The sequence below is a fragment of the Marmota marmota genome, unplaced genomic scaffold, assembly GCF_001458135.2.
Source record: "Marmota marmota marmota unplaced genomic scaffold, marMar, whole genome shotgun sequence".
Classification (NCBI taxonomy): domain Eukaryota; kingdom Metazoa; phylum Chordata; class Mammalia; order Rodentia; family Sciuridae; genus Marmota; species Marmota marmota.
In genome coordinates this window covers 10,963,668-10,975,725 of record NW_026000169.1, presented here as the reverse complement: position 1 = coordinate 10,975,725, position 12,058 = coordinate 10,963,668, and the positions used below count along the sequence as shown (strand labels likewise).

Sequence of the window (12,058 nt, the reverse complement as noted above, 5' to 3'; positions counted from 1 at the left end):
AACTTTTCTGAGTATTAGAACATTATAGAATGATTACAGGAGAAGTTTACTAAATATAGTATTTTTTCTACTTTTTATTTATCAAGAATACTATTGTTTTAGGTACTTAGTAAGTGTGGATTAATTTAAAACTCATATAATATAATCTAGAGATAGTAACTTTTATTTGCCATATGTACTCCTTTAGATAAATTTTGGCTCCACAGACCAGCTATTATGTTACTATAATAAAGCAATCCTCTTATTTAGAAAAATGTCTGTGGGTCTTTAGCTGGTAAGACATAGTCTAATTTTGGAATAAAATTCTACTGATTTACAATTATTAATAAAACATAGGAAAATACAGAAAATGAAGAATTAAATTTTGAATTGAGAATCATTGTAGAATAGAATTAGGCTACCATAAAGTCTTTTAAATGTTGTCTGCCTTACTTAAAAAATCAAAACAAGAAAAAAGCCAACAGTTAATTTTACTTTTTACTTTAAATACATTAACTCAAGGTCTACTGAAGCAACCCATGCCCACCGAGAGGAATTAAATTCTGTTTCTGAGTCTTCATCTATCTTTAATTTCTGATTTTTTTTACATTCTAAACTGTTTTCTGTGAGCACCTCCTTTTTCTTACCCTCCCGTCTATCTCTGACCTTGGTGGGGTGGAAGAAGCTGTATAGAGCTATTTCATAAGAACATTGAACAGCAAAGAGAAGATCAGAGAAGTGGTTAAGAAAAAAAAAAGAAGGTAAAAATGGGGTTATTCTGATTACAAAGGAATAATATAATGTCATACTTGTTCTCAATGCAGAGAACATCTCAGAAACTATACACGGGATATGGTAAAGATAAGAAATAACCATGGTCAAGATTACATTAAAAAGTTGTTGGTGATTACAACATTTTAATCATCATAGTTTTGAATACAGTTCAAACTTTTGTAATATTTAATAAAGTATTTTATATTCTCATTCAGTTTTAAAATGGAATAAAGATTTATTCATAAGTAGCTATAGCATTATAAATTAGTTTTTCTATTTTGTTGTATTTTATTTTATGGTAAGTTTTGTGGATCTCTACTCTGGTGAAATGTATAGTAAGGATTACAAGGTTACAAGGAAGTCCAGTCTCATTTACTACTCAGTGTTGCCTGTTTTTATATTTCTGTGAATTCTGTGCTTCTACTGCCATTTTACGCCAAGACCTGATAAACTTGTTCATGATTCTAAATAACAATATAATGAATGAGGTCTTTGTACCTAGGAAGCAAAGGGTAGAAAAGTATAGAGATTGGCATGTTCTATATCAGATACTTATGACAAAGATAATTTAGAGAAAAGAGTAGAAACATGTAAAAGTTTGAATAATTACATATTCACACAAATAAATTTTCTATTTAAAAGATTTCTGAATATTATATATGACAGACTTGGTTGTCAAATTTACATGGAATGCTATCAGAGTAACGACAAAAATAACTCACAGTGTGGAAATTATATTGAAACCCTGTAAGAGGGAAAAGGAAAGTCTGAGCCATACAACGTGAATTATAATAATTCAAATTCATAGATAAGAGTAATGGAATAGATATTTTTGTTTAATAAAGTAATATGTTAATTATGTATAATTCTGTTTATATTAGAAGTGTTGGTTTTTTCATTCATTTGAATTAAAATATTTTCTTTCAATCTCAATGCCTATTTTAATTCCTTATATTAGATAGGTACTATTCTATTGCAAATAGATTCTTAATACATGGTAAAGTTCAATTCCTGATATAGATTAGCCTTCTCACAACTACCTTAAATTATAAAGGGAACCAGACAAATGTACTTGTCTTGAACAAATCACCTTGCTACTAGAAAAGTTTAAGGAACGTACTTCTAGAAAAATGGTATCCTTTGATATTGTGGAGATTGTACAAAATACCTGAGATGATCTATGTATAAGCCCAACAGTTCTCTTTTGGCTTACACTTTTGGAGGATCCAGTCCAAAATTGGTTGGCCCCATTGGGTTTGAGGTTGTGTCAAGGAAACACCCAACTGTGGAAGCATGTGCCAGAGCACAGTCTCTCACTTCACACCCAGGAGGCAAAAAAGAATAGCAAGGAGTGGTGTTCCACTATCCCCTTAGAGAGCATGCTTCCTAAACACATCCCACTAGGCCTCATGCTTAGAGTATTGGCCACATCCCTGTATGCCTTTTCAGGGTCTAACTCTCCACCGCATGGACCTTTGGGGGACATTGAGGATCCAAATTATGGTAGATTTGTAAGAGTTCCAATTTCAGTGCTTCCCTAAGAATATTCATTTTTAAATTATTTTCATTTGGTTTTAAAACATGTTCTGCTGTGCATATGATTTAACGTGAGAGAGTGTTCATTAAAACAAATATAATGATAGATGCCTACCGATAGATGAATGGATTAAGAGATTGTGGTACATATTCACAATGGAATATTACTCAGCATTAAAAGAGAATAAAATTATGGCATTTGCAAGTAAATGGATGGAATTGGAGAATATCATGCTAAGCAAAGTAAGCCAATCCCCAAAAACCAAAGGGTAAATGTTCTCTGATAACTGAATGCTGATTTATAATGTAGGGTGTGGGCATGGGAAAAATGGAGGAACTTTGATGTGGCAGAGAGGAAGGAGAGGTGAGGGGGAGGCGTGGGGGCAGGAAGGATGGCGGAATGAGATGGACATCATTACCTTAGGTACACCTATGACTGTACATATGGTGCAATACTACATCATGTACAACCAGAGAAATGAAAAGTTGTGCTGCAATTGTGTTCAATGAATAAAAATGTGTTCTGCTGTCACATATATCTAAGTAAAATAAATAAATTAACTAGTAAAAAAATTTAAAAAATAATGATTATTTAACTGGTGCTTGTGATTCAAAGACTGCAGTAGTTACCTCCCCAAAAGTTCTGCATTTTCTGATTATCTGCTCCTTCTTTATTAAAATCCCACCATCAACAAAGGCTTCTCTCCAAAACTAAATTTACTTTATTTCTCCCAGATTGGCCTTTCTTTCTCATTCATATATTTCTCTTATTAGTGCAATCATTCTTTACCCATTAAATTAATAATTTTTTCTTTGAACTCATCCACTTATTCTTCTTTGATTGCTCCCCACAACTTTCTAACAGTTACTAATTTCTGATTATTTTTATTTCTAAAATACTGTTCTTTCCTTATGTTGCTGTATGATTCACAAACTTTCACTAACTCCCTTTATCCCTCAGTGTGCATTTCAGCTCTTTGATGTAATCATTCAAGGTTGACAGATTAGAATCATGGTTCCTAGGCTGGTCACTGTCTTTCTTTCTTTTTTTTTTTTTTTTAAAGAGAGAGAGAGAGAACCTTAATATTTATTTTTTTAGTTTTGTGGTCACTGTCTTTCAACTTTGCCTGTTGTGGCTTCTCCTGAAGGCAACTGCTTTAACTGAACCATTTTGCCCACTGCCTGTATTATTCTCTAAATTTATTTGATAGTATCATTTCCTCTGATTATAAGCCTTTCTCCTTTGTGTCTGTTGAAATTCTGATCCAACTTTCATCACCCCATTGAGTTCTCAGGTTTTCTCTCTGATTAATTTAGCCATCCATTGTCTATTATCCATTACTTGTAGTACTCATAAAAACTCATTGACCTGCCAATATTTTTCTTGATTTATTAATTATGTTGCTATCCACCTGGTAGATGGTGTCTTTCACTAAATGTTTTTCAACTAATGAAGTAATGAATTAGATAGATGAATGAAAGAGTGGGTAAATGTCTTCTTTAACATCATTAAAGATAAACAAGAAGGGTCATGATATCTAAGTTGCTTGTTTCTTTATAACACAGAGGTGGTTTGTTGAGCACAAAATAGAGATCCATGCAACTCATTTTCATTTACTCATAGAAAAAAATAGTTTAAATGCCAACTATGTGTGAGGAATTGTGCTGCCATATAATTAATTGTATCTGATTCAGCAAAGAGGATGAGGTTATTTGGAAAAAGAAATACAGAGCAATTTGGAAAAATACTTTATCATATAGTCATCATTATCATTAGTCTTGGTGATAGAGAGGAAGTGGTCAAATATAGACTTACTAAAATATTAAGAAATATAAGACATACTACAAGTCATGAGAATTCAGGAAATTAAAAGTGTTGTTTTTTTGTTTTTCAGGTGTTTGTGTTACAGTTTTAGATACTATTTATAAAAAGAAGAGGAAGAAAAATTTAAAGTTGAGTAAAGTTTGCAGCTATAATGTGGCTTAGTTGTTACATAAAGGTGACTCATGAAAGCTGATGAAGTAGTTTGGAGGTGAGCACAGGAGCTTCCTCTGTAGTGGTAAGAAGGGAAGGAAGACTTTGTAGAAAAACTGGAAGTTTTCTCATTCTATATGTGTATTTTTTTTTGCAATTTTACAATCCATAAATGTGAACATAAATACAAATAATATTAACATTCCAAAAGAATAACCAGTAGAAGGCACTGCTACCCACAACATTCATTTATCCTTGAAGTAGAAGATTAAAAGTCAAAGGTTAAAATATTTAAAGAATGAAAACTTGTAAGATGAACTCTAAGGAAAGCAGCTCCTTTCTTGAGTCTCCTATTTTATATTTGTTCCATATGCAGAGTTCCTTTGACTTTGTCATGCTGTCATTTTCTAGAATAATTACAACAAGGAACATATTTTAGGCAGACAGAGGTTTTTGTTTTGTTTTAGTTTAAAGCAGTAAGTAGGTGATACCTCAGTAATAAGTTTATTAATAATTAACTATGTATAGTTTTTATGTAGTTTAACTTTTCTTTTGGTACCAGGATTGAACCTAGGTATGCTAACTCATGAGCCACATCCCCCGCCCATTTTTATATTTTATTTAGAGACAAATTGTTGCTGAGTTGCTCAGCACCTCACTAAATTGCCGAGACTGTCTTTGAACTTGAGATCCTCCTGCCTCAGCCTCCCAACCTGCTGGGATTATAAGTATGTGCCACCATGCCCTGAGTAGTTTAACTCTTGTAGTGTTTTCCTTACATATTTTAAACAGAAATGTAAGATTTTTAAAAGTACTTTTTAAAAAAGTTTCCCAATTGCTTCACATTGAAATTGTTAAAATAAGATTATTATTACCACATAGTTGGATTTCATGTTATCTGTCATTGAGACATATTGCAAGGATACTGGTCCCATGAGATTAGATATTACAGCTGTCCATAGCTAAGGCAAAGTCAAAAGGTTACAGAGAGTAAGGATGGAAGGAGGGCTAGTTTCAAAGGAGTAATCAATGGAGCCTTTTGATGAAATGTATTATTTGAGTAGAAATCTAAATGAAGTGACAAAGTGCATTGGGGTAAGAGGATTTCAGACTGAGAAAATACCAACTGTGAAAGAAATGTTTAAACCAATGCTATATTAGTTTCTAATGGGGATCTAACAAATTACCAAATATTTACTGGTTTAAGCATTATAAACATACTGTTATTTAGTTCTGGATGTCAGAAGTCCTAAGATGAAGATATTGGTAGGACTATGTCCCTTCTAGAGCCTTTCAGGAACAATCATCACCTTTTCTAGCTAATAGAAGCCATCTACCTTCCTTGGCTCATAGCCTCATTCTCCATCTTGAAAACTAGTAGCACAGTATCTTCTAGTCTCTCCCTCTGCCTCTGACTTTTCTGTTCTTCATCTTATAAGGATCTATATAATTACTCTGAACCCAGCAATAGTATTCATAATTCTCTCCCCATTTCAAGATCATTAACTTCATCATACCTGTAGAATCCTTTTATCCATTCAAGATAACATAATTCCCAGACCTCCTGGATTGGGGTCAGGACATTTTGGGTAGGTGGGCATTATTTCTACTAACACATATGGTTCACAGCATTGATTTCACATTAGCATTGCTGGGGAGCTCTAAATAATTCTGACACTCAGACTATACATTAGAACCAATAGCATCAGAATTTCTGGGGCTGGGACCTAGATATCTACATTTTTTTAAACCTCTCTGATAATTCCACTGTGCAGCCAAGTCAAGAACCACTGGTTTCCTTTTCTGTTGCAATCTCACACTCTTTCTCTTGCCTCTGTGCATGCAAGGTACAAATGGGGATATCCTCCTTGCAGAGTGACTCTAATGCATATGGAGATGCATCACACAATAGCAAAAGACCCCAATAATTTTTAGTTACTATTACCTATTGACCAGAGTAATATGATGGTACAGAATGCTACAGGGAGAAGTGAAGGAAAAGCAGTTTATTGTACAAACAACTTGCTGCTTACAAAAGAGGATGTTGCTTAGCTCTTCCATTCATTTCTCTCAGCCACTCCAGGAGTGTTGCAGACTAGAGATAGGATGTGATTCATGCTTCTCAAGCTGCTCCTTTTTCTATGTAAGCTTGACCCCTAAATTTATATTGACTTTCTAAAAGTATCTGTGGATCTTTTCTTTTGTTATGACTTCCCCCATGAAATTTCTCTCCATTTGTCCAAAAATTTCCATTTGCTCTTCTTTTTCCTCCAGATCCAACTAGTCAACCATTCTCTGAAATATTTCAGGGTGCTCTGATCTCCTGAAGCTCTTGGGTATTTGGCTAAAATGTCATTTGGCCCTTGTTCTGAACTGTTTTTTATTAGTATTTCTCCCTTTATTTAAAATCTTCTTAACTAGTACATAAGCTTTTTAAAATGCTTATTGGATAAGTATCTTGAACATAGTAGAGGGTCAGTAAATAGTTATTGGTGATTTGAAAATGTCTCTCTTACCTTGGCATTAAACATGAATTCTTTCAAGAAGATTTTTTTGACCACTCATAAAACTGTGTTAAAGACTACTGTTTTATCATCAATTCCACAGAGCAGTGTCACATTAAATCACATTTGTCTGTCTCATGTTAAGTAATAGTTTTGTTCCTTGGTAAGTCCAGCATTTATCACAGGAATGACAAAATAAAAATTCTCTGAATGAGTACATCTAAGCATATGCCAGCCTAGATCCTCAGATTATTTCAAGGTTCCCTCATACTGCAGGCTGCATGCCCCGAAACCTACATATCCCATAGTAACACTGTATGGTTATCTGTGGCGCCTTCTCCCTGCATTTGAAATTGAGGCTTCCCTTTGTCCCAGATGAAGCCCTTTGGTAGATTAACAAAGCTTCAAGAGTCAAATATTATTGGTGAGTTGGTTATCAATGTTTTTAGAGATACCATGGGTCCTAGTAAACATAATACTTGTGGTGTGACCAACACCTTGATAGCTCTCTACATCATTGTCATATATGTACTATTTTCTAACTTAATAGCCTATCACTGAAATATAACCATGGTTGCTTTTGTTGTAATAGATTAATTTTGTTTAGAAATCTTTACTAACAATATTTTCAAGTTTAACACATTAAGAACATTTTGGAAGTCTTTGGAAATGAAATTAAAATGGACATGAACACTGGGATATTTTTGGAATGCATTTCTTTCTGGCACCATCACTCCTTCATGCTCAGTGTTTTAAACTTTTTGCTCCATAGAATGTTATATACAGAGAATGGTTACCCTGTTGCTTATAAAATTAATTTAGATACTGAGATGGTCATAAGTTTTGATAAGAGTACCAAATCTTATCTGTTTGTCTTATCTACCTTATGTCTACTTCTGGACTTTCAGTTTTCATAATCATCATAAATAATGATATTAATGAAGTAGAAATCAACAGAAGAGTCATAGTTCTAAAAGTCATAGAATTGTAATAACTTAGGAAAGGCTAGCTGATCTAGCTTTCTGCTTTGATGACCCAGAGACGGACTGTCAATTGCCTATAGTTTTCAGACACTGAGAGACTACATATGAGGTGGAGGTAGAGACCACAGAAAACCAATTTATTAATTCCAGTAAGAATCATAATGCCTACACCAACCACAAATTCTTCTGTTTGTTATAACAAAGACATAATCTCCTTATACTTAAGTACAGGTGAAACCAACAAATAATTAAAAGTCCCTTTATTAATTTACTGTGACAAATCTCTTTACAAAAACCTGAATATTTCAAGTGTGTTTTGTCTATTCATTTTTTTTTTAATATGGGAATCAGAAGTTTGCTTGCAAAAGTGGCAACCAGAACAGCAGGAGTTAAATCTTTCTAATGTTTAGCGGTTGTTACTTGTAATAAAATATCAGTTTGATGAGAGAAATGAGAGAAATGGCACTTCCAATGAGACTAAAACAATTCTAACTCTTAATTCTAACCCTTTATATTCCTCTCCATTTTTGACAGTGTACATGGAATAGATGTCCATGCTAGAATCAAAGGTAGAAAATACTCAAAATATGATGACCCAAACTATTTTTCCCTAAGGCAAAACCTACCGTGCGTGGTAGCTGCCAATATTTCCTCCTCCTTTTCTGATCTTAGCTGATCACCTCTACTGTTAACATTTCTTTTTAATACTTACTAATACATTTGATCAACATAGAGTTAAGTATTGCTGGCCCAGGAGCATTTCTCTAATAGCAGATTTTGTGATTCACATTGAGTTTACATTTAAGCTCTTGGAAAGAAATTCACTTTCCTTGTTTTTTTTTTTTTTTTTGTGTGTGTGTGTGTGTATAGGTTTTTTGAGAGTATGTGGGTCACCCTGGAGTTTTAAGTTTTGTAAAATAAGAAAGTGCTTTCATTTGAGTATATACTCTTCATTAAGTACCATACCCGTTATTTTCATATGGTACATAGTTCATTTTCAAAAATATTGAAGAGATAGATATTATATCTCACCTTGAAAATGAGTAAACTGAGATTGATTAAATCTCACAACTAGTAAATGGCAGAATCAGTGTTTTAACCCATGTTTGTTTGATACTAACGCCCTTAAGTTTTTCTACTGTCTTATTACTTAATAGGATATCTTCAGTATTGGAACACATTTTCCTACTGAAACTTCTAACACTCATAGTAATATTCCTCAACAATGATTAGAAACCTTTCTTTTGGAAATACATCTTAAATTAAAAAATGTGTGTTGTCTATGAAGGAAGTGGTGTGGCAGTCAGGGAATGCTGCTTTTTGCTCATCCCACTGGTCTAGAATAAGAATGGATGATTCTGTAAACACTCTTTATTGAACAAAAATACAGCATTTTCAAGGTCAGATCAAGTTGTAAATATTGCAGGGGAGTTTTTTTTAACACAATTTCATTTCTATGAAAAATTTTTAATGAAAGGAAAAGGAACTTTCTTTTTAACTAAAAATATTTGCCATGTATTTTTAACGTTTGATGATATTTTGAATCAGCCTCCAATACAAAGAAAATGTTTAAAACTTGCTCAGTTATCTAAGCCTATTTTCATAAAGGCCTTAGCTTATCAAAACAAAACATCCTTCTTTAGATTTTTTGTCTTAAAGAATTCTAAGGGGTAAATAGCTTGGCAAAATCACATCTAAATCATTCATAGAGTTGTGGAAGTAGAATTGAAATCGTTTTATAATCTGATCTTTTTATTACCTTGCAACTTTGATTTCAGAACTAAATGACAAAATTGGGTGATTTGGGGAAGTGAGGCAAAGAAAATTTTCAAATGTTTCAAGATTAACCATGATTCTAAAATTTATTGAATTTTTAAGCTTTCAACAAATATCAAACTTTTTGTCAGTTGCTCTGAGGTTTGCTTATAACCAATATTTCTGCATTTCACAATAATCCTACTTTTAATAAAATGCAAATTTCTTCTAATGACAATCATTTATTTAGTTGGTTTATTTTTGATGAAGGAAATTTTAGTTATTTCCTTCTTTTAAAACTGCCAACAGTATTTGCTATTCATAGATGTTCTGTCTTCAATAAGGTCTATCAAAGTGTAAAACTAGATGGGTATTTTTCTTTCCTTTAAAACGAAATGGTCTTTCATTATGCAGTGTTCTTAGGTGAATTCTCTTGTTTAAGAAGCCAGAATACAAGAGAGTGCTATATTAGTGTATTATTCTCACAACAAACAAGCACTGTTCTGTTGCTACCTGCTTGGCCATTGTTTCTGATTGTGTGTGCTTTGCAGTGGTATTTGGATGGTTTCCTGCTCTCTGCTAGCACAAAAAGGCATTTCTGTTACAATGGCCCCTAACCACACAATGACGGCATTAAGGATTTATGTGGAGGTTTCATTATTTTCTCCTCTTTTGTTCCTTCCAGGATGTCTTCCAAGCGACCAGCCTCTCCGTATGGGGAAGCAGATGGAGAGGTAGCCATGGTGACAAGCAGACAGAAAGTGGAAGAAGAGGAGAGTGACGGGCTCCCAGCCTTTCACCTTCCCTTGCATGTGAGTTTTCCCAACAAGCCTCACTCTGAGGAATTTCAGCCAGTTTCTCTGCTGACGCAAGAGACTTGTGGCCATAGGACTCCCACTTCTCAGCACAATACAATGGTAGGTTTCTCATGATCTGTTGTGCCTACACTCACTTTGTGACCAGTCTTCTCTAATAGTTTGGCTTCAGTCCTTTGCTTTATAATTATCACCTACTTAATAGCCATGCACAGGATTCACTCCTAGCATCATGGAATTCTATGCAGTTAACTGGTTAACTGGTTCCAGTAGGAAATGTTATTTCATTTTTTTTTGGTTTTGTTTTCAAAATTTTGCTTTTGAGCCATTTACAATTTAATTAAAATAAAAACCACACAAATCATAAAAATAATATTAAAGTAACACATTTAAAATTACCATGAAAGTTAGATGTCAGATTCATTCTAATACAAGTTTTATCTGGATAGAGTTGCAGTGATCATGGCTTGGCCATTTCCACCATGAGAAATCAAGGCTTTTTTCTTTTTTTGGCTTTGCCCAGATTTAATTCCAGTATTCCTTATAGAGCCTGGAATTTTGTAGAAGATATATTTCAAAAAGACTACAGTTTTCTAATATGACCACACTAACATTACTTTCTAACTCGACCCCATACATGCCTTTGTTTCCAGAAATCAGCCATTCTCTGTCATATTCTATTCTAGAACATGTGCCTCAGGGTTAATTCCTCTGGGCCTTCACGCTATGGTATGGGTCTCCAGATGATCAGGAAACTGGGGCTTCGTGCGCAAGAAGAAAGAAGGCAGTATAGCATGGTTGGTGCAAGCCTGGATAGCACACACAAACACAAATAAGGGTTTTGGATCCTTCTTACCAACTTAAATACAGAAGATCATCACGCTAGCCTGTGAGGTAGCAGGACACTTGGCTGCCAGTAATGCCACCCTCATGTTGTCAACATGGCGCTTGAATGGATGCCACATTTTTGTGACCTTTCCTCTCCTTCATCTTTTCTCCTTCAAGGATGCCAGTGCAGTTAGTTTGAACCTGATTACACCAACAAAAATAGGTTTCATCATACATTCTCATACTTTTAAAGACAGTGCTAATTCTGTTAAATCTTTTTTTCCTCCAGGAAATTATTACATATCATAAATGTATCTGTTCCTGTTACAGAATTACTCTATAGAAAATTAAATCAAGAAAAATCAGATGTCTTCTAAGAGCTGTATGATAAACAGGATACTCTGATTTTCACATTAGATTTAAATAATCTCATTCAACATTTTATGCTTCATAGTTTAAAATTTCTTTGAGTATTTGATTATGTTCCCAGACCCCCCCCCCCAACAAGAATTGTTCAGCTAACACATATGTAGCACTTACATAAAGGTGATATTTTAAGTACTGCTTAATAATATAATAACTCAGCCATCACAATAATTCCATCAGGTAATTAATTAATCTTGTTATAATTAATCTTGTAAGACAAGATTAATAATGAAGAAACAAAGGCATGAAGAGGTTAAATAACTGGCTCCAGATCACAGATAATAAGTGGAAGAACTAGGGTTTACTCAGGCAGTCTGGCTTTGGAGTCCATGATTATAAACCTTATGTACCACTGCTTCTTCACAAGAGCACAGGCATGTTTGAGATTCTCATTATCTATAACTTGGCAAATTAAATCACACTCATCATAATTCTTTGTTCTTCCTATCATTATAAGTTCATGTTAGCTACCTGCAACAGCAT

At 33.8% G+C, this 12,058-nt stretch overlaps 1 protein-coding gene across 19 annotated transcripts in view; it reads left to right on the top strand.

Moving 5' to 3' along the window:
• Sox5 (SRY-box transcription factor 5) overlaps positions 1–12,058 on the top strand; it is a 960,532-nt gene that overhangs the window by 616,067 nt on the left and 332,407 nt on the right. For 16 of the 19 annotated variants that reach the window (XM_048787312.1, XM_048787308.1, XM_048787306.1 and 13 more), the window contains one exon: positions 10,192–10,423. In XM_048787312.1, coding sequence (XP_048643269.1) covers positions 10,193–10,423 — 231 coding nt within the window. In that variant the 5' untranslated portion in view covers position 10,192. Of the gene's footprint in view, positions 1–3,789; positions 4,323–10,191; positions 10,424–12,058 lie in introns of those variants that run through there. The other 3 variants (XM_048787301.1, XM_015498239.2, XM_048787304.1) reach the window with 2 other exon arrangements.